Source organism: Monodelphis domestica, chromosome 8 (assembly GCF_027887165.1).
Source record: "Monodelphis domestica isolate mMonDom1 chromosome 8, mMonDom1.pri, whole genome shotgun sequence".
NCBI classification, from domain to species: Eukaryota; Metazoa; Chordata; class Mammalia; order Didelphimorphia; family Didelphidae; genus Monodelphis; species Monodelphis domestica.
Genome location: NC_077234.1, coordinates 132998458 through 133022598, shown reverse-complemented (window position 1 = coordinate 133022598; position 24141 = coordinate 132998458). Strand labels below are relative to the sequence as shown.

General features: G+C 35.5%; 1 protein-coding gene across 12 annotated transcripts in view; it reads right to left on the bottom strand.

Moving 5' to 3' along the window:
• SCEL (sciellin) overlaps positions 1-24141 on the bottom strand; it is a 141928-nt gene that overhangs the window by 106476 nt on the left and 11311 nt on the right. For all 12 annotated transcript variants that reach the window (XM_056807979.1, XM_056807983.1, XM_056807978.1 and 9 more), the window contains exons 2-3: positions 5898-5956; positions 3572-3689 (exon numbers count right to left, since the gene is read on the bottom strand). In XM_056807979.1, the coding sequence (XP_056663957.1) occupies positions 3572-3689; positions 5898-5937 (158 nt within the window). In that variant the 5' untranslated portion in view covers positions 5938-5956. The remainder of the gene's footprint in view (positions 1-3571; positions 3690-5897; positions 5957-24141) is intronic.

Sequence of the window (24141 nt, the reverse complement as noted above, 5' to 3'; positions counted from 1 at the left end):
AATCTTCCCTATTGGTGATTTACTCATCTTTCATGCCATGCCTTGAGGTGGAGAGAGAATGGCAGAAAGAAGGAAAGGCTCTCATCTTTAGAAGAAGAATCCCAACAAGCTGACCAGAAGCTGGTCAACTGGAATAAAAGAAAGGCATTGCCAGAATCAATCTTCCCCTTGTTCTGAAGTGGCCCACATCTGTCTGCTGTCCTGTACCTTGTTAAGGAAACATGGCGGTAGAAAACAAACCATTCATTCTCTTCTGTGTTGCCTTGGAATAAAGTTCCTTAATATCATTGGGATATGAGTGGGTATACATATGTATATATACATACATATATATATATATATATATAATGGATAAATTCCACTCTCAGAACATTAAAAATTTCATATTGGATCACATTGATGGTCTATATAACCGCAGAGTTTGCTTTTATAGTACCATCCTGGGCTATGTTCAGTTGGATATTGTTATTCCACCTTCCTGCCTCCCCCATGACAACAATCTTAACAGGATAGAAGTATTCCATAATTACCACTAACTTCCTTTAACCAATAAGAAAGGCATTATGATGTAGTACAAAGAGAGCTGGGTTTAGAGTCAAGGACCTCAGTTGAGATCTTGGTGCTGTCACTTATCATTTGGGTAAGTCATTTAATTTCTAAGCCTTAACTCTTCATATGTAAAATGACAGATGAGACTAGATAACTTCTAAAGCCCTTTCTAGATACTGATGATTTATGAGCCTAAAATTTAATGATAAATATGAAGGTACAATTGTATTAATAAATACCAAGCAACGTATATAGCATATAAAGTAAATTTTGAACCAGTAAGTAATTGAGGATAATAAAGTTGTGACACTGAGTGACTAGAAGCTCCAAGGTGTGTAATTTGAATCTGTTACCCTAAAAACTACAATTCCCAGCAAAACCAAAATTCCCAGCACCCTATTCACTTCCTGTCCTTGCGTGCTAATGTAATTGGGTGGAGTTCTGTGTCTAGCTCTCTTTCCTTCCTGTTGAGGCTTTGGTGAAGTGGGGATTTTTGAGCATGTAGAAAAACTTGGTCATGTAGTTTATTTTGTCAGATAATAACTTTTATAAAAATAATACTTGAAGTATTGCACATTAATTTAAATCTTACAAGGAGGGATCTCATCATAAAGGGATGAAAGAAAATGGGTTCTGTTTTGTACTTGTTGAGCTGAGATGCCAACAAGGAATCAAATTCAACATATCCAATAGTCAGAGAATTGGAGCTCAGGAGAAAGATGATAAAGGTATGAAAAGAGATAAGAAAATGATCCACAAGATGATAGTTAAACTCATGGAGGTTAATGATGTCACTAAATAGAAGCAAGAAGAGAGCCCAAAACAAAAGTTGTAGATTTGGGTTATGAACAAGTCAAGGAACATGAAAAGGGATAGTCCAAGATAGGGAGGAGAACCAAGAAAAGGCAGCCTCGTGACAACCCAGAAAGGAGAGAATATGTATCTAGAAGATAGATGTATCTAGTCCAAGATAGGGAGGGTAATCAACAACATAAAATGTTGCAGAGAGGTCAAGAAGGATGACAATTGGGGAAAAAAAAAAGCTGTTGGAATTATCAATTAAGAGATCATGAGAAACCTTAAAGAGACAAGTTTTAGGTGAATGAAGAGTCAAGGAAAACAAAGAGATTGAAAACCTGGGACATTAGAAGCTGGATGTACCCTCCGTAAATGGAAATTGGAAAACCAAGAAGAAAAGCAGGATTTTTTTGAGGGAAAAAGTATAATTCTGATCCATCCATGCCTGTTCATTCTATGTTACACATTCTTTCCCACTGAAAAATGAAGAGGGCTGGGTGAGGGGGGAGTATATTCACTAGTATACTCACTAACCACTACCTGGGGAGAAAGCACTACCTACCATTCATGGGCATCTGAAGCAGCCATGTGGTAATGAGGACTTGTAGAGTACAGGAGCTGAGATTACTTGGGGAAGGGAAATGGAAGGCAATAAGCGTTTATGTAGCATCTGCTATATACTAAGTGCTTTTTACAAATATTATCTCATTTGATCCTTACAACAACCCTGGAGGTAGTTGCTATTATGATCCCTATTTTACAGTTGAAGAAACTGAGGCAAACAGAGGTTTAAGAGCCTTGTTCAGGGTCACACTGTAGTAAGAATCTAAGACCAACTTTCAACTATCTTCCTTATTATAGGTGCAGCATTCGACCCTCTGTGTCAACCATCTATCTAAGTTGCCTGACTTGCTTACTCACTTATTTGGTGGGAAGGGCACGCAATTTTACCTGCGTAGCTCCTCTATGGCTATCTGGGTCAGGTTAGTCCTAAGTGGCTCACTTCTGGGGCATATCCAAGAGAGATCTGGCAGAGTAGAGCCCACTATAATGAGTCAGATCTCCTAGCAGTTCCATGAAGGTATAAGGACTCCTCACCCTACTAGCACATCTGTAGCAGGTAAGCTTACAGATCCATCAAAGATTGAGAGTTCAAAAAAGTACAGAGCCCTAAGGTCTTCCCAGTTTCTAGAAGACACTATACAGTTATTCTGGGGCAGAGTGCACAATAGCAATGTTCTTTTATCATCAATTCAAATTGAATATGTAACAGTATTAGGTAAATTATTATGTTATTATCCTAATTAATTAAATACATAACCCTTATAGTGACAGGATGTAGTTCATTTGTTACTGATCAGGTCAAATCATAAAGTACCTATTTAGTTTCCACTATGTGCCAAGCACTGTCTTAGTTTGAATAACAAGCTACTTATTTGAAATCTGGAAAATCATGAGTTTTAAAATTTCATTTTAGTGAGGAATACATAAATTCTTTGGTAGACAACAATAGAACCTTGCTATTTCTGATTAATGATTCACATACAACTACGGATTCTTCACCTTCAAAATTATTTGCTTTGAAAATGGGATTCACTTGATGTGCCTGAAAATGTATGTATATAAATAATATATATGTAAAAATATCCATACATACATAGAGACAGACACATATATCAAAACTCTACCAAAGCTTAGATTATACAACAAAAGAATGACAAAGAAATTGCTCATTTTTCTAGACACACAATCAGTGCAGTTCATGAAAAGGAAAAAGGAATTGTAATTAGACAATGAATTTGTAACCTGACTTACTCCTTGTGTGACCTTGGAAAAGTCTCTTAATATATGTAGGTTTTTAATTTACTCATCTGTAAAATGTAGGTTTCTTCTTGTTTAGTCATATCCAACTCTTTGTGATCCCATTTGGGGTTTTCATGGCAAAGATACTAGACTGGTTTGTCATTTTCACGAACAACTCATTTTATAGATGAGAAACAAAAGCAAATAGGGTGAAGTGACTTGGCTAGGATCACTAGCTAGTAAGTGTCTCAGGTCAGATTTGAACTCAGGAAGATGAATCTTCCTGACTGACTTTGTGTCCATTACTTTACTACACCATGTAGATATCCTTAAGATGTAGGTATTGGACTAGGGAATCTGTAAGGCTTGAAACTCTATGATTCTTCCCTTACCCCCATCTTTCCCATTTCATCTCCCTTACTTTTCTTCTTCAGGGCGCTTCTTTATCCAGCTGCTATCTTGTAAGAAAGTCCTTCGCTTGTTCACTTCATGAAAACCTTGTTGCCTCAGTGCAGTCCCCAGAGGAGTACTCTTCACATCTGGTAATTTAAACATAAACATTTGTTTTACAAGTCAATAGATTGAAATTGAGTTCTTCAAACATGGAAAAATTTTCAGTGATGCATTAGATTGCCCAGGACTAAATATCCAGACTGGCAAGCTCAAGAATATTCCAACCTTGAGACATGCTGACATGAAAGAACAAATCCCACACCTCCATCATCAAAGATAACACAATAATATTGCGTAGATACCAATTAAAACTATAGATGCAGATCACCAGGCAGAGTCCCAATGATGGGAATAAAGAGAATGAATCTGGAACCAACTGCCTTCCTCCCCGCAATGGAGAAGTGATTTTCAAGTCTATAAAAGGAATCATAAAATTTTGACCTAGAAGAGATCTAACAATGATGTGGGCGATCTCCTTTATTTTGTAGACCAAGAAACTTATATTAAGATTGGTGAAGGGACTATCATATAACTAATTAGTAGCAGAACTGAGACCAGAGCTAGGAGTGGTCTGGTAGATGTTTAGCAACCAAATCTCTAAACAAAAATGGATGCATGATACACTTTAAAAAGCAATCTGGATTATTAACATTTTCCCAGCACTTTCTTAGTTTACTTAGCAACCCACAAAACAGTAAATCAAGCTTTGATTTGTAGTGTTTACTGATTTCAGAGGTGTCAATGATCACACTTTCCAATTTAACAATGAGGTCTCACAAGCCAGTTTGAGCTAGTTCCAACATACCTCTGGCTCCTATACAATCAATTTCTCTGAGAATCTAGAGGCAGCTAGGAGGATAGAGTGCTAGACCTGGAATCAGGAAGACAGGGGTTCAAATTTGGTCTCTGATACTAGTTGTATAAGCCTAGGAAAGTCGCTTAACCTCTGTTTGTCTCAGTATCCTCAACTGTAAGATGAGGATTAAAAAAAACAAAAACCTTTTACCTTTTAGGGTTGATGTGAGGATCAAGTGAGATAATAATTACAAAGTACTTGGCACTATATAAATGCTTCTCTCCCTCCTCATTTGCAGCATCGACGAGCATTTCCTTAATAGGAAAGTTCCTAATTCTTGAGGACACAGTTTCATTTTTGTTTTTGTATCTCTAGTGAGCAAGCCATATCTGGCACATTGTAGGAATTTTTTTAATGCTTTTTGAATTTACTTTAACTGAATAATTAGGGTACAATAACATAAATTTCTTTTTCTCTCATTACATTTTCCTGCTTCATCTATTAAGTAAAAGTTATTACCTGGAAGGAAATATCTATAGATTTATTTTTTAAAATACTTTATAATAACTAGCATGTATATAGTGCTTTAAGGTTTGTAAAATGATCTCATGTTTCCCTAATGACAATTCTGTAAAATAAGTGTTATCATCCTCATTTTGCAGGTGAGGAAAATGAGATCCTACCATACAGCACCTAAGTTTCTGAGGCAGAATTTGAACTCAGGTCTTTCTGATTCTAAGACCAGCACTTTATCCACTATATTTCTTGATATAAGAAATTTTTGTTTTTTTTGAAATAGCTGAAATCCTCAGTCTCCATAGTAGTCAGAGTTTGAATCAATTTAGATATTTTATTTTTTGATATCTACTAAAATGTGGGAGGATGGGGATAGCTAGATGGCTCAATGGACAGAGAACCAAGGCTGACCTAAGATACTTCCTAGCTATGTGATCCTGGGCAAGTCCCTTCACCCCAATGCCTAGTCCTTACCACTCTTCTGCCTTGCAACTAATGCATGGTATTGATTTTAAGACAGAAAGTAAGGGTTAAAAATGCATGTATGTTTGAAAAAATGTAAATGTAACTCAAAAGTAGGAGCACTATTCTTTCTACTGTAATGTTTTTCATTTGTTTATTTCTGGTTGAGATTAGATTATCTTTGGGTATGATTTCTATGTAACTTCTATAACTGTTTCATTATATTATCTACTCTAGAGAGACTATATCTAGAGTATTTTGTTCATTTCTGGCTACCACTTTTTATGAGTGAAATAAACAAACAGGAGCATGGGAACCCAAAACTATGTCATCCAAGGATCTAAAGAAAGAACAAAGGACAAAATGTTCTTCCTCCAGAAAATATCAACTCAAGAGTAGGAATTGTTTTATTTTTTGTATTTGTATTCATACACCTAGTATAGTATACGGCTCAATAGACACCTGATATGTGCTTATTAATGTATAAATATGCAATAATGAAGATAATCCTTTCTATTACCATTTCCAGGAGATGGTTTTCTCAAGGCAATATTTGACATACTGGCTTCCAGTCAGGATCTGAAAGAAAATGGTAAAACAAAAATGATAAACCTATGAATTTATTTTAGAGATTGTTTTAGTGTTTCCTCAAACCCTTGTGTTTATGTCAATGAAAACAGCTTAAGTCAAATACACACTTTGTAGTCTACTGGAAAAAATGCCTTAATAAGTTTAGCTTCAGAGACTATAAGAACGAAGAGGTACCTTGGAGTCCACCTAAGTCTAATGCCTTGATTTTACAGATGAGGAAAAGTTTAGAGAGAGGAGAATCTTTGCATTTCTCTCTTTCCCCATTGTCTCTAAGATGAAATACAAAATCGTTAACATGATATTTGACATCATTTATCAACTTGACCTAATCAATCATATTTTCTTTCCTTTACTCCCCTAAATAATTTTTATTCTGGCTGAACTAGACTACAAGCTCTTCCCCAAACTCACCTTGCAAACACATCCTCAACAATATTCATGGTTCATGCCTGGAAAGCACTTATTTACTTCTGACTTGATGAATCCTTAACTCCCTTCTTTTAGATTCAGTTCCAGTGCCACCTCTGCCATAAGACCTCTTCCCTCCTCTGCCCAGAGCAAATTCTTTTCCTCATCAAATATTTCTAGGTTTGGGTCTCTTCTTTGCCCTCATAATTCTCTACATGGTTTTGGAATGGGATTGATCTTTTTGAAGGCAAAGATCACGTTCCAAAAGAAGGAAGACAAGCAGGAGAGGCAGTATGGTGAAATGGATAAAGATCCATTCTTTCAACCAGGAAGACCTAGGTTCAAGTACCAATTCTGACTTCCCAGCCATCTAGTTCATCTCTTTTCTAAAGCACGAATAACATCATGGTGGCTGTTGAATGTTGATCAAGTCACACAATTTCTATTGCTCTGGGCAAGTTTTCAAGACTTTTAATTGCAAAATAGGTAGCATTCTTTGGTAAAGTGAGTTTTTTCATTAGCTAGTTCCCTTTACCAATGAAATTAAAGTCTGGGTATTCTCTTAAAAAAAAAAAGACTGTATTCAAAATCTTAACTTTTTAAAATAGACAAGGTCTAAGAAAAATTTGAAAGCTAATACTTATACCTAAGAATATTAAAATATATTTTGGCTTCCTTTTTATCTGGTATTAAAGAACACAGTTGATGGTAGATAATTGCCTTCTAATCAAGATTGTGCATACATATCTTGACTCCTTGACTCTCTTCCTAAGCATTCCCATTGACCCTTGAATATTCCCTCACAGTGTATGCTGTACATGCCAATGTGACTAATAAAAAGATGCCTATCAACCTGGATTGTCTACCCAGAGAAGTAGTTTTGAAGGAATCACACAGTTATCAAATGTATACTTTCTTTACTAGATTAGACAAGAGGAAGATTTCTCCCTCAGGAAAGTAAGTAGACAGGCAGGAAATCATTTGCAACATAAGAGAACAATGTAGAATGGCAAGCTTTATTACATTTCATGATCAAACAATACAAGATGGTGAACCTCTGTTGTAAACATTGACATCTACACCCTTCAGCATCCACTTCTGAAATTAAGCTCCCAAAGAGTCAGAGCACTTGTTAGAAGTAACCAATAGCAAGGTCCAAATATCTTTGCTAATTAGTGCAACAGAATTGGACTCAGGATATGGTGGCTAAAGGTTAGAGGTCTTTATATTTGCTAAGTGACTTTTCTACACCAGTCCCTGTTTCCCAAACTCACACCCATGTAGCACTAAAAGATTTCAAGATATTTTTCTCACTGCAGCCCTGAGATGGATAGTAATTGGGTAAGCCAATTAACATTTCCTGGGCTTCAGTTTCTTTATCTGTAGAATGAACAAGTTCACCATGGTCTCTGAAGTATTTGTTTTGTATAATTGAAAATCTGTTACCCTAAAAAAGAACTACATTTCCCGGGAGTCCACTGACTTCTTGTCATTATGTACTTCCTGTAGACAGGTAATAAATTGAGTGGGCAGGCCTCCTCTCTTCCTCTTTTGGGCATGATGACAGTGAGCTTGGTGGCAGTAAGGTGGGAGTTTTGAACTGGCTGATCAGCCACGGGCAGGTGGTTTTTATTTTGTTAACTTTTTATTCCTTTATTTCTAATTATCATTAATAAATCTGCTAAAATATAATTTTTTATTATTGAGATTTAATTTTATCTTTTACATTGATGGCAACTACTAGTTGGAGAACTCAATTTTTTTTTTAAGATAGCCTAGATAAATTCTTTTAAGTCACATTTCTCCTGCCATGGCTTTTCAACCCCGTTCCCCCACACCCCCCTTCCCCCACACCCCTCTTGAGCTCCGAGAGAATTCTGAACTATCTACCAGAGCTGCTGCCCTGCTCCTGCCAGTTTGTTTGTTTTTTTCTTCTTTCCCTATTTTTTGCCTGGTCGCCCTCCCTAGGGGCCAGGCTGTTTTTAGTTTGAGACTCTTGGTAGAGAAAAGATAAGCCGCTTCTCTTATTCATCTGCCCAAGCCAGCATTCCTCTCTACTACCTTTGGTATTACTGTTGCTGATACTACCTGCTCCTACTCCTGCTCCTGCCCCTGGACCCAGGCTCCCAGAAATCCTCCTCCTGATCTCGGGCCCCACTCTTACTCCTGAATAGTCCTCTGCCCTAACCACTGTTGCTGATCCTTCTGGGCTGCTGATTGCTGCCATGGAGAAGCTAGGAGTTCTTGGAATCACTCTCTTGGTAGCTGGTAAAAAAACAGGGTATATTTTCCTTAGGCAATAATTAGCCTCCTAACTCCCTCTCCACATGGCAGGGGAAACAAACTGCTCCCTAGCATTTGTACCTCAGGGGGGAAGGGAAAAGAGCTACTCTTCCAAACAGGAAGTAAAAATTACAAGCATGGCATACTCTATGACAGAGCAGTACCTTGCCTATTTCAAAGAGCTTCCAGTTTTAGGATGTTTTTTGTTTCTGCCATTCATGTGTGCACTGGTCCTTTCAATTATCTTGCCTGAGATTCAGGGGAGAAATTCATCTCCCTACAACCCTTTGCCATTTGAGCCTTCCCAGTCTCTAAGATTTCTCAAAACCATATTCTCCCTCGCTATGGGAGATCCCAGAGCTCTGACAAAAGGAATATGAACAGATAGAGAAAGGAACTTTAAAGAGTCTGGAGGTGAAATATTAAGCCATTTCAGACTTCAATGTTTTATAAAAGTCTCTGTATTTCATTGTATTATGCTGATTGTTTTGTTGGGTTTGGTTGGGTTTAAGTTAATATATTAATCTAATCAATACTATTCTATTACACTGAATCAGTTTAATCTACTGTATTTTAATTATTAGATATATTATGTTACCTTTCCCCTATAATTATACTGAACAAAATATTGTAAAGCCCATATATGGCTTTTCCTTCCATTTTGTATTTGTTAAGTGTCATATAGATGATGGATGGACTCAATCTGGCTAACAATCTTTGAAGAAGTTAATGAACTAAGAATTTAATTGTAATTTTAAGGGGTCTTCAGAAATAATTTTAGATAACTAGTGATTTCTGGATGGATGATACTTTCTGCTTCTATTTATAATATAAAGAATGTTGTATTAAAGGTAGAGATCCAAAGAAATATTCCTACCAAGGTTTTTATATGAAGCAGGAAGCTGAAAAAAGAGCTCCTGCAAAACTCTTCAGTTGAATTTACTTCCTCCAAAACAATCTAGATTTCTTGATGATGTTCTAGACCCAAATAAGTTTTGCTTTATTTAAAAATATATTTGCCAAATTTAAAAATATGTTTGAAAGTTTTGCTACATCTGTAAAAAATTGTGATAATTATCCATCAGTTCATAGGTTTTTTTTGTGTCATACAGCAACTTATATGAAATATGATTGTGGGTTTGTTTGCAATTATAATTAACTGGGCTATTGTGAACTTTGGGGACTTTGGTACTTCTTTGAATGTGCATTACATGCTGTACTATTGTTCTTTATAAAAACTGTTATTTTGTAAACACTGGATCATGGCCAAGTTTTTGGTGAGAAACCTTTGTATTCTACCTCTCCTTGGCTGACACAGTGTGTCACTGATTGCAAGCTATATATTTTTGATTTTTAAAACTCTTTTTTAATTATTGTTTTTCCTTGCATGTTCAGTATAGTATCTGAGTTTTATTTTTTCTCTCCTTTTTGTATTAGAACATGTCAACAGTATTGAGAAGATTGTTCTTTAATTTTTTTATTTTACAATAATATAAGTTTAAAATATATTTGTTCTAATATTAATGCATACCCAAAAAGTTTTAGACTATAAAAATAATGCCATTAATTGTTTAAAAAAATTATGGGACTTTGCTTAATGATTTTGTTTGATTCCAGGAGAAGGGAATACCAAAAAAACCATTGCATAGTGCCAATCGAGCACAAGGTCAAAGAGACCAACCAGTTCCAATGGGATTGATGAAATTTTGAACCAAGACAAGAGGACTTGAACTTCTTTGGGGTTTGAGGTTGTGGCTGTTTTGACATATGTCAAAGGCAGGTCTTCCTTGTCCCACATTCTACCAAGTATCTCAAATTTGGCTCCTACCTGGTTCCTATAATCTAGTCCCTATTCTATCTTTCATTGTGTGGCAAAACTTCCTGTAGTCCTGGCTGCTGATTGGGAAAGCACATAATTATAGAAATCACTTTAAATTGGGCCCTGATTCAAAGACCTGTTATAGTTTATTTTCCTTTACTTGGAATTTTTATACATAAGACTTTGATAGTCTATATTTCATCAAGAAGTTATCTTTATTCTTTTATTTGGATTTTTTTTGATGTTTTTGATTTCTCTTGCCAATTGATTCATATACCTCATAACTCAGCCATGCATTCCTAAGTGATCCCTGGGTTTTTCAACACCCTTTTCAGGGGGGAATGTATTATTATTATTCTAAATTGCAAAGTTTAAATTCTTTTTGAGAGTAATTTTAGGATAAGAAACATGCAACCTCTTTGAATCCAGAAAGTGGATTGGAGAAGGCACCATTAAGATGCCTGCACAGACCACATGCTGCACTAGAAGATCCAGAGTGAACTTTGGGATGTGGTGATTAGAACTGTCTGGGGGTAAATGCATTTGTTTTTGTATGTATACTTTTATGCTGAAGGGGACTGCCCATTAAATGACTTTTTGTCAATGTGCCTAGAAATCATTGGTTTTGTTCTTTTCCCTTTTATCACCAAATTATTGCAATTTAAAAGTTGATTATGTTTATAAGTTCCATTGGAGAGACCAGTCTTCCACCGTATCTCAGGGGGGTATGTATAATTGAAAATCTGTTACCCTAAAAAAGAACTATATTTCCTGGGAGCCCATTGACTTCCTATCATTACGTACTTCCTGTAGACAGGGAATAAATTGAGTGGACAGGCCTCCTCTCTCCCTCTTTTGGGCAGGATAACAGCAAGCTTGGTGGCAGTAAGGCAGGCATTTTGAACTGGATGATCAGCCATGGGCAAGTGGTTTTTATTTTGTTAACTTTTTATTCCTTTATTTCTAACGATCATTAATAAATCTCCTAAAATATAATATTTTTTTTATTGAGATTTAATTTTAAATTTTACAGTTTTCTAACTTTACCTTCATTATCCTATGAGCCTATGATTATTAGTCTCATTTTGTAGATGAGAAAACCAAAGTTCAGAGAGGTAAAAATAGAAGGGATATCACAAGGATGTGCTGGAACCACCTTAAAGCCAAATGTTAAATTTACAGTGTGAGTATTTACATCTCAGAAATAAAAAAAATGTTACAAATCAAAGTTTGGTTTATTGTTTTATCAATTATGCAGATTTAATAAAGGTGGTATAAAATGTTAATCATGCTTTTTTTTTTATTTTTGGAGAATCATTTGCTAAACATCTACCAGCATGCTCGTGAATATGTGACACACTGAACAATAGAATAAGTATTCCAAAACACCTCAGTAGTCTAGGATAATGGGTCATATCTATTAAGATCAAATTTCGTAGATAAAAATTTAAAAGTTCATAGAAATATAGAATTAGAAGAAACTTTACCAGTCCTCTAGTCTAACACCTTTCTGAAGCATGAATGATATTACCAACAAGAAGTCATAAATACTGAGTTTGCATAGTCTCGGAGATAATGAGCGACCTAAGAAGATATTGCATTATAAATTTGGGAAAAGCTCTAATAATTGGGAAGTGCTTACTTACTCTTATTAGGAAAGTATCTTCCTATAACTTCCATCCATTCATCCTGCTTCTACCATTTGGGAACAAGCAGATTAATCAAATTTCTCTTCCATGTTCATCCTTCACATATTTGAAGTGATTGTGTAATGCATGTCAGCTCTTCTCCAAACTAAATAGCCTCAGTTCTTTTTACTATTCCTTTTATGAAATACTTAAAAGCTAAATACTTAAAAAATACTAAATACTAAATAAATACTTTAAAAATACTAAAAAAACTAAAATACTAAAAATCCCTCTGGTTGCTCACTAGTTTGTCAATGTAACCTTCTAAAATGCAGAAATGTATGAAATATTCTAGCTATAGTCTGACAAAGGAAAAAGTACAAGAGTCTGACCTGAGAACCATTCTTATTCTGGACATTCTATTTCTACTATTACAGCTAGATAATCTAAATTTTGTTACAATACACACTATTACCACATATTCAACTTACAGTTAAAAAAATAAAACTCCAGAGCCAAAAATAACAGGTTTTCTCTATGTAAACTTCTATGTGGTTATTTCTTTCTCATTCGGTACAGTTCTATAGTTGAGTTAAAAAACATGTGGGGGCAGCTGGGTAGCTCAGTGGATTGAGAGTCAGCCTAAAGATGGGAGGTCCTAGGTTCAAATCTGGTCTCAGATACTTCCCAGCTGTGTGACCCTGGGCAAGTCACTTGACCCCCATTGCCTAGCCCTTACCACTCTTCTGCCTTGGAGCCAATATACAGTATTGACTCCAAGATGGAAGGTAAGGGTTTAAAAAAAAAATTCAATGTGTAAGACAGAATGCAGATTCTGTGGCTAGATAGTAGTTCAAATGAAAGAGGTCTGGGTTGAAGGTTCACTATAAGTCAACAGTGTGATATGATAACCAAATAGTCTAATATAATCTAAGGTTCTGTTGACAGGATAATATCAAAAAAGGCAAAAATATGATACATCATTTCTTTGTTCTCTGCCTGGTCAGTTCTCATCTAGAGTAATATGTTCAATTTTTTAATGTTCAATTTTCATTTTTAAGAAGGCCATTCACAAAGTAGATAGTGTCTAGAGAAAGTTGACCAGCATGATACAGAGACCAAAGAACATTATTTGAAGATTGCTTGAAAGAACAGAAGATGTTAAGCCTGAATATTATATTCACCTTCAAAGAATATGAAGAACTGACAAAAAGAAGAGGGAATATATCTCCTTTAAACTTTCATCCTAACTTTAGGCTATAGAAACCAGACCTTGGAGCACTGGTCAGATGTTGAAAAGAGACAAATTATTTTTTTTAAACTCATATCTTCTTCCTTAAGACCAATACTAAGTATGAGTTTCAAGGCAGAAGAATGGTAAGGGTTAGCCAATTAGGGTTAAGTGACTTGCCTAGGGTCACACAGCAAGGAAGTGTCTGAGGTCAAATTTGAACCCAGAATCTCTCCTTTGCAGACATGGCTCTCCACTGAGCCTCCTAGCTACTGCTTCAATTACTTTTGATGTAAGGAAAAACTTCCTGACAATTAGAAGTATTATAGGATCATAGACGAAGAACTGGAAGGACCTTGCAGATTATCAAATACACCTCTCTCATTTTACAGATGAGAAAATTGAGGTCCAGAGAAACTAAGTTAAGGATTTCCCAGGATTAAATAACTAGTAAAATCTCAGATCTTTCTGACCCCCTATTCCAGTATTCTGGAATGGGTTGCCTTGGATGGCAATTGGTTCCCCATAACTAGGATAGGGAACTAAGAATATTTTACAATAGATGGACATAAGACCACAGAGATCACTTTAAATCCAAGGTCTTGTCAAATTTCTTTGTAATAGGACAAGTAATGGAGTTGAGATCCTTTGTCTCTTGGCTTCAAGTTCAGCACTTTCCCCACTATACCAAGGTTGGCTATATCTTCTCTTCTAATCCTTAATTCCCCTCCTTGTTTCACTGCACCAATTTCTCTACTCACTCTGCAATTTGATCTTTTCTGCATTATACTCTCCTTGTATTGTCGGTGTTTCCTGTTTATTTGTATTTTCCTAAGTATGTTGCATTCCTTTCCTCAAGCTTGTTTGTTTCACTCTGAAGGAAGTGAGTCAGAGAAAACATGACCATCTGAAGAGTGATAAGAAGTGATTAGTTGTTTGCTTTTTAAAGGCCAGAAGGCATGTAAACACTACACTTTGAAAACTATAGCAATTTTAGACATCTATCTCCTAAGGAAATAGGCAAGGGTAACTATAGAACCAAATATGTCTAACTTTATAGAGTACTTATATCCTTGGGAGAGAATCAATAACAAATAATGGACAGTAAGTAATAAAACATCTACCCAATGACTAGATACTAAGTCCCACTCTCAGACCTTGACAGTCCACAAATAATACATAAATTGCTCCAAACTTGGGAATTCTTGGGAAAACACGCTTTAGCTCCTCACCAAATTACTCTTGTTAACAGGCAAAGGAGTATAGACAACACTTTCCATTTGAATGTTTGACTTGTACTTTTAGTAAAAATAGTCCATATATGAAGAAACATGACCTCTGCACCCAGAATTCCTAACGATTCCACTAATATAAAGTCATAGCATCAAGAACCAGTAGACTTGAGAAAATAACAGAACTTCTCATGGTTAGGAATATTTTGTCACAAACTGTTCTGTTGCTGATAGAGACTTTCAAACTCTTTTTGCCCAAACTAGCTAAATGACAAAAAAGAAGTCTTACAAATCCTGGCATCTCCCTGACCTTGCTGCCAAGTTTCGCTCATTTCCCTCTTTCTATGGAAGCTTACTCCTTTCCTTATCTTCCAATCAGCAGCTGAACTTGGCTTCTCCCTCTGCCTCATGTGAATGGGAAGGGAAGATAGTACAAGGTAGATGGCAACGTATAAGATGCTAAATGATATCTTCAGAAAAAATATAAAAAATTGATTTTAAAATGGCAGCCTGGGTGTTAAAAATGAGCTGCCATTTCTGGCACTTGAGAATCTCCAAGCAGCTTCTTATTCTTATCCAGATCACAAGCAGAAGATCCAAAAAGTCAAGTAGAGAAGAAATCAGAATTATGATCAACAAATTAAGACCATGATAGAGTATTCTATCAAGTGAATAAGACAATACATATATACATAGAATACTGAATATTGAAAGGTTACCTGGCAATCCAAAAGTAGGAAGAAATTTTCTCATGCTAGAAGAAATTATGTCATCTAATAAAGAACATGCTTTCTATCATTTGAATAGCATTCCTCATTTGCTAATGAATGACTATGTTTACAATTATAAATTCAAACCACTCATGACATAGAGGAAAGAATACTTAATACTGAATAAAAAAGGTATGTGTTGGGGGTAAAGTCAAGATGGCAGAGTAGAGGAAGCACCCAGCTGAGCTCTTTCAACATTCTCCTCCAAACAACTTCAAAATAATACCTCAACTAGAATTCTGTAGTAGTAGAACCATGAGACATCAAGAAGCAAAACAAAATTTAAAAAATGAAAATGAATTCTACCAAATATTTAATCTCAGTAATAGAAGCTATTTGAAAAATAGGTAGAGAAATCCTACAAAATACCTTTCATGACACAAATATGGTTTTGATTTATAAACCAGGGAGAGAAAAAATAGGGAAAGGAAACAAAAGCCGATTTTATTTAATGAATACCAATATAAAAATTTGAAAGAAAATATTATCAAGGAGATTATAGCAATACATCACAAAGACCGTACACTATGACCTGGCAGAATTTATCATAAGAATGCAAGGTTGGATCAATATTAGAAAAACTATCAGCATAATTGGCCATATCAATAACAAAAAATCATATTATTATCTCAAGAAATGCAGGCAAAGCCTTTGACAAAATACAACAGCCATTCCTATTAAAAACACTATTAAGTATAGTAATAAATAGAACTTTTCTTAAAATGATAAATAGTATCTATCTAAAATCATCATCAAGCATTATCTGCAAAGGGGATATACTTGAAGCCTTCCCAATAAGATCAGGAGTGAAGAAAGAATATCCATTATCACCACTATTAGTCAATATTGTATTAGAAATCTAGCTATAGAAACAAGGTAAGTAAAAAATTGAAATAATAAAAATGGGCAAAAAGGAAGCAAACTACCACTCTATCCAGATGATAAGATAGTATAGTTAGATATCCCTAAACAATCAACCAAAAATTTTATGGAAACAATGAAAACCTTAGTAAAACTGCAGAATGTAAAACACATCATCAGCATTTCTACATATTACCAACAAAATCCATTGGGAAGAGATAGAAAAAGAAATTCAATTTAAAATAATTACAAATAGTATAAAATACTTGGGAGTCTACATGCCAAGACAAATCTAGGGATTATATGAAGACAAGTACAAAACACTTTCTACACTAATACAAATCTAAACAATTGGAGCAATATTAATTGCTTACATATTAGCGAAGCCAATACAATCAAAATGATGATTCTACCCAAGTTAATTTACTTATTCATTGCCAAACCAAACTGCCAAGAAAACATTTTAAAAAGCTAAAAAAGGTGATAAATTTCATCTGGAAAAACAAAAAGTCAAGAATATCAAGGTAATCAACGAAAAAAATGAGAAGGAAAGCAGCCTAGTAGTTCCTGATTTCAAACTATATAATGGAGCAGTCATCATCAAAACAATTTGGTACTAGCTAAGATTTAGAGTTCTGGATCACTGAAATAAACTAGGAACATAATATACAGTATTAAATGACCATAATAACCTAGTGTTTGATAAAGCCAAAGAGCTAAGCTTTTTAGGGTAAGAACTCAATGTCTGACAAAAATTGCTCAGAAAACTGAAAAGTAGTTTGGTGGAAATTAGACATAGAACAATATCTCAAATCACGTACCAAAATAAGATCAAAATGGGTAAATGACTTAGACATAAAGAGTGATATTATAAATGAATTAAAGGAAGATGGGGAAATTTAACTGTCAGATATTTTAAAAAGGGGAGAGTTTATAACCAAACCAGAGATAGAAAATATCACAGGAAGTAAGATGGTTAATTTTGATTACATGAAATTAAAAGGTTTTGCACAAACAAAACGAATACAGCCAAAATCAGAAAGAATGTGAGTAATTGGAGAAAAAAATTGCAGCAAATTTTACTTATAAAGATCTCAGTTATCAAAAATATAAGAAAATGAGCAAAAATTATTTTAAAAGATTAGAATCTTTTCTTAATAGGTCAATGATCAAAGGAAATGAACAGGCAGTTTTCAAAAGAAGAAATCAAGCATATTAATAGTCACCTGAAAAAATGCTCTAAATTGCTATTGATTAGAAAATTGCAAGTTGAAGCATCTCTTGGATTCTACCTCACAACTGTCAGATTGACTAACATGACAGAAAAGGAAAGTGATAAATGCCTGTGGGGATGAGGAAAAATTGGGACACTGGAGCACTGTTGGTGATGTTGTGAAATAGTCCAACCATTCTGGAGAACAATTTGGAACTATGCCTTAATGGACCATAAAACTGTAATTCTTTGACCCACCAATACCACTATTTAGTCTATATTCCAAAGAGATCAAAGCAAAGAGAAAAGGACATGTATTTATAAAAATAGTTATAGCAGCTCTTTTGTGGTGACCAAAAATTGGAAACCATCAAATGGGGAATGGCTGAGCAAGTTGAGGTATATGATTGTGATGGAATACTAATGTACTATCAAAAATGACAAGCAGGATCAGAAGACATATGAATTCAGGCAAAATGAAGTGAACAGAACTATGAGAACCTTGCACATAGTAATAGTAATATTGTAAGGATGATCAAATGTAAAAGACTTAGCTACTTTTCACATGAAAAAGTGTTCTAAATCTCTTATAATCAGAAAAATGCAAATCAAAACAACTCTGAGGTATCACCTCACACCTAGCAGATTGGCTAACATGACAGCAAAGAAAAGTAATGAATGCTGGAGGGGATATGGCAAAGTCAGGACATTAATTCATTGCTGGTGGAGTTGTGAACTGATCCAACCATTCTGGAGGGCAATTTGGAACTGCCCAAAGGGCAATAAAAGACTGTCTGCCCTTTGATCCAGTCATAGCACTACTGGGTTTGTACCCCAAAGAGATAATAAGGAAAAACACTTGTACAAGAATATTCATAGCTGCGCTCTTTGTGGTGGCAAAAAATTGGAAAATGAGGGGATGCCCTTCAATTGGGGAATGGCTGAACAAATTGTGGTGATGGAATACTATTGTGCTCAAAGGAATAATTAAATGGAGGAATTCCATGGAGACTGGAACAACCTCCAGAGAGTGAAGCAGAGCAAGAGGAGCAGAACCAGGAGAACATTGTACACAAGAGACTGATACACTGTGGTACAATCGAATGTAATGGATTTCTCCATTAGTGGCAATGCAGTGATCCTCAACAACTTGGAGAAATCTATGAGAAAAACCACTATCCATATTCAGAGGAAAAACTGTGGGAGTAGAAATACAGAAGAAAAACAACTGCTTGAATACATGGGTCGAGGGGGATATGATTGGGGATGTAAACTCTGAATGAACATCCTAGTGCAAATACCAACAATATGGAAATGGATTCTGATCAAGGACACATGTAATATCCAATGAAATTACACATCAGCTATGGGAAGGGTGGGTGGAGGGGAGGAAGGGAAAGAATATGATTCTTTTATCCAAGGAATAATGTTCTAAATTGAGTAAATAAATTAATTCTTTAAAAAAAACCTTAGCTACTCTGATTAAGATAATGATCTAAGACAATTCCAATTCCAATTCCAAAAAATTAAAAAATCCTATCCTTTTCCAGAGAGAGAACTAGTAAACTCTGACTGCTGATTGAAGCATATTTTCACACTTCATTTTTATGGTTCTATTTTGTTGGTGTTTTCTATTGCAACATGGCTAATATGGAAATATGTTTGGCATGACTTCACGTATATAATAAAAATCAAAGTGTTTCCTTTATCAAAGATGGGAGAAGGGTAAGACAGAGGGAGAGAATTTTCAATTCAAAAAAATTTTAAATTATTATTTAAATTATTTTACATATAATTAGGAAATATTTAATGTAATGACTAAAATATTTTTTAAAAAAGAACACCATCTTTAGTACTTACTGAATTATCATCTCTGATGATAAAGAAAATTGTAGACACAATCTGCTGGAGTTGAGGTGGGGTACATGGGGTTAGTTCCTTAAATAAGTTAGGAATCAGTGGTTGGGACAGGTTACATAAAGATGTTCTCCAGTCCTGGCAGAAGAGCAGACAGACCCTGGGGAGCTTCTTCCCTTCCTTCCCAACTGCTTCCCAATTAAATATCTGGACTTTTATGGCCCCTTCAGCATGGCAACAGTCTTATATCAGTTTATCTTTATAAGATATGAAAATAAAACCAACTTGTGTCATTTTTCTTTTTTTTTCCAAGTTGAACAATTTAAACAGATGGTGTGGGAGCTGCTATAATTACAAATCTCTTTATTTTTTATTTTATTTTCATGCTTCTTTTGATCTTTGCTCTAAACAATTGATTTGATTGGATGCACACAAGTGATTCCAAAATGACTATGTCTCTTAGAACCTGTTTCTTCCTGTCATTTGAGTTAGATGAAAAATTTGTCCTTCAATTTCATTTTTCTGATTTCATTTGATTCTTGACACATTTATTACATTTAATATGTTTGCCACATATCTCTTCTTGGAGAGGATTCACAATTGGCATGCTTGAGATGTCTAACCACCTACAAGCCTTTCGCTTCTTTTCTTTCTTTCCCATGAACCATACTTTTTTTTTTTAATTTAGAATTTTTTTTTAAGATTACACGATTCATGTTCTCTCCCTCCCTTCTTCCCTACCCCCTCCCGGTGCTGACAAGCCATTCCACAACCTATTTCCATGTTATTCATATTTGCAGTAGAGTGATCTTTTAATCATATCCCCCTCAAACTACATGATGGATCATGTTTTTCTTTTGCATTTCTTAAATAATACTTTCTAACAATTTTCATCAACCTGTCCTGAGTCTGCTTTCATGTGGAAATTATAAACCTTCAGGATAATGGCTACTGGAGTTTTCAGTAAATGGGTGAATGGCTATTTGTCAGGGCTGTGGGGGAAGTAATTATTGTACACATGCTCTGCAGTCCCTTCCTCCTCAGGGATCCTGTAATTCTGATAATTTAATGACTCTTACTGAGTTCTTCATCAATTATTTTTTCTATTCCTTTATCCTATACCAAGGATTATGGTGCATACATGACAGAAACCTTCATAATGACCCACTTAACTTGTTTATTCCTATAGTGAATAGTATAAGCAAGGAGACCAATTTCCTGATGAAATATTGACTCTGAAAGCGGGATGAAAACACCTTTGCCAACTCTCAGGATCGCCACTCCCAGAACTTACAAACTAGCCATCCTTTTAGATATGACTCCTCTTGTCTTCTGGTTCAATACGTACAAGTTATATGAATTGGGTTTTGGGGGGAGGGAGGAGTAAGGGGAAATTCTGATTCGGATGTTCAATGTGTTTTCTATTCGTCAGTCTTTTTGTCTATGTCTTCAAGTAGCTTTTTTTAAATGAGGGTTTTGTATTGAAATGAGGGAGTCTGTATCAATGATCTTTGAATGATGGGAGGTGAAGTCTGGGGGGGGGGCGCATTGCCACAGGACTAGAGACACATAGATATGCCCCTATTATTTTTTTAAAGGCAAGAGAATAGAATCTATAAATTTTAAGCTGGGGAGCTTGGCTTTAATTCCTAGGAAGATTCTATAATATATTACTAAAGGGATGATATGCTAACATTTAAAAAGAAAAATGTTGACTACTAAAAGCCAAAACAAATTTACTAAGGATAAGCCTTGCTGATTTAGGCCCATTTACTCTCATGATGAGGTAACTAGGTTCACAGAAGGAGGAAATGCTATATGTAGAGTATATCTAGGTTTTGGAAAGGCATTGGATACTTTAAAAACTAAGTTTTTCTGATGTCTCTCTCTCTCTCTCTTTTTAAAAATTAAACCTTACCTTCCATCTTGAAATCAATACTGTGTATTGGCTCCAAGGCAGAAGAGTGGTAAGGGTTAGGCAATGGGGGTCAAGTGACTTGCCCAGGGTCACACAGCTGGGAAGTGTCTGAGACCAGATTTGAACCAGGATCTCCCGTCTCTAGGCCTGACTCTCAATCCACTGAGCTACCCAGCTGCCCCCTCTGATGTCTCTTTTGATTGTTGTTCACTCATTTTCAGTCATGTCCAACTCTTTGTGACTTCATTTGGAATTTTCTTGGCAAAGATACTGGAGTGATAGAATACTTCAAGATCAATAAATATCAACAGTAAGACATAGCAGACAAATAATTGCACAAAAACATATGTAATGTGATCTTGGGTTACATTATGAGGGAATTATATTGTGAACAAGCAATAGCCCCACTATACTCTGTTCTGGACAAATTATCTAAAATATGACATTGATTTCTGGACATCACATTTTAGGGAAGATATTACAAGGTAGAACGTATCCAGGCATGATGATTGACCATGATAGTGAAGGGAAACCATTCTGGCTAAAGGACCTAGGAGTGTTTAGCCTGGAGAAAAAAGGACTGAAGTAGGAGATGATAGCTGCCTTCAAGTATTTGAAGGGCCATCATAAATAAAAAGAATTTGGCTTATTTTATTTGGTCCCATGAAGAAAAACTCAGAGCAAAACGAAGAAATTGCAGAAGGCGGATCTAGGATTATTGTAAGGAAATTTTTCTAACAATTTGAATTCTCCAGAAGTGAAATGGTACTGAAAAGGTAAGGTTCTGGGGATAACTACTTGGCTAAGTGGATTGAGAGCCAGGAGGAATGAGAGGTCCTGGGTTCAAGTTTGACCTCAGATACTTCCTAGCTGTGTGGCCCTGGGCAAGTCACTTAACCCCATTGCCTAGCCCTTACCACTCTTCTGCCTTAGACCAATAACTGGTATTGATTCCAAGATGGAAGGTAAGGGATTAGAAAATGAAACAAGGGCTGAAGTTCTTCACTAAAAGTGTTCAAGTGAAAATCACTTCGGGGGTAAAGTTTTTAATTCTTTCCTATTTATATATCAGCTGAAGCCAATGACCTCAAAGGATAGTTCAGTTCTAAATCTATTATCTTATGATATCTTCAACTCAGAGATTCTGTGATTACATAAGTAGGAAGAATATCAATATAGACATGGCTCAGTTCCTCAGGTAGTATGTCAATATGGGCAATGATTGTATGATAATAGTCTGAACAATTAAATTAGTGTTTGTAGATGATCTAATAAATGAATGATCCTCAGCATTCCTGCCCATTTTTGTCCTTTTTTGCCATCCTTTTACCCTGTCTTCTAACAGGACTAAGCATCATTTTATAGTCTTTCTTGTAGGATACTATGGCCAAAAAAATAATTAATTATTGGTCAACTTTCTGGTGATGGTTTTCTTCTTTATAGCTAGCTAGGAGTCAGGAGGAACTGAGTTCAAATCCTACATCTGAACCTTCCAAGCATCATGACCTAGAAAATGTAGGGACCTCTCAACCTATTTCCTCATCTTTAAAATGGGCTCTAATAACAACACTTACCTCACAGATTTTTTTGTATTAAATTAAATAGCATAAGTAAAATGCTAAAGAAATACCTATTGTTACTTAGTTTTTCTAACTGGGCTGGTCCTCAGAGCTTTATCAGCTTGGTAGAACCTATCAGAATTTGGGCTACCCTTGCAGAGTTTCAAAACTAGGATATGACATCAATGTAAAATGTTTTGTTTTGTTTTTTGATTTTTTTAAATTTTCTTTTGTGGATGAAATTTTCTTTATCTAGATAAAAAATTATTTTCACATAAGAATTTTGGTTTCCTAAATTCAAACAGTTGTCATTTTTAATTCTAAAATTTCCACACTAAGTCTATAGCTTTTTTTTTTTATGAAATCTAGATTTGGGGGGGAAAAAGAAACATAACAATCTTGGCTTTAATATTCCTCAGAAACTTAAGAAATAATAATGATAACAGATTTTGCTATTTAATTGCTTCAATCTTGTCCAATTCTTCATGACCACATTTCACATTTTCTTGACAAAGATACTGGAGTGGTTTTGCCTTGCCTTCTCTAGCTCATTTTACAGATGAGGAACTGAGGCAAATAGGCTTCAGTGACTTGCCCAGGATCACACAGCTAATAACTGTCTGAGGTCAGATTTGAACTCAGGAAGAGGAGTCATTATGACTCCAAGGGCCACTGTGCCACCCAGTTGCCCATGATAATTGGTATATGGTAGTTTAACATTTGCACCACACAATATACATCATCTTCTCTGAACATCAGTTTCCTTATCTGCTGCTAAATGAGAATTTGGAACTGGAAAGTGTTCTGAGCTTCACAATACTATGGTTTGGGACTACATAAGTTATGGTTAGTGACTACAGATAGTATCCTTTTTTTTTTTTAACAAATAAGAGAAATGAGGGCCAGTGAGGTTGGTGGCTTGCTGTTGGACACACAGCTAATTAACTGTCAGAGTCTAGAACTAAAGGACTAAGTGCCTAAAAAAATAGCTGCCAACACCTTTCTTTTCAGCATGACATTCTAGAGCCAAAACAGAACTAAAACTGGACCTTCCACCTTTGAAAGCCTGAGGGCATCAGGGTGAAAACTGAGAGATAATATTACAACTTCACAACCAGGAGTCTGTAAAGCTAGGAGGGGGGGGGGGGGAAATTACCCACCCAATTACTGTCATTCCTGGACAAACCCCTCAAACAGGTAATCTCCACCCACAACCTACATTATCATACTCCCACACCCTAGTGAGCCCTCTGGAATCTAACTTTTGTCTTTAATTCTCCACTGAAACTATTCTTTAACATTACCATTAACCTCCTTCCTTTAGATATAATCTCTCTTCTCAAAACTTTCAGTTGCATTTGACACTATCAACTACCTCCATCTTGAAATTCTCT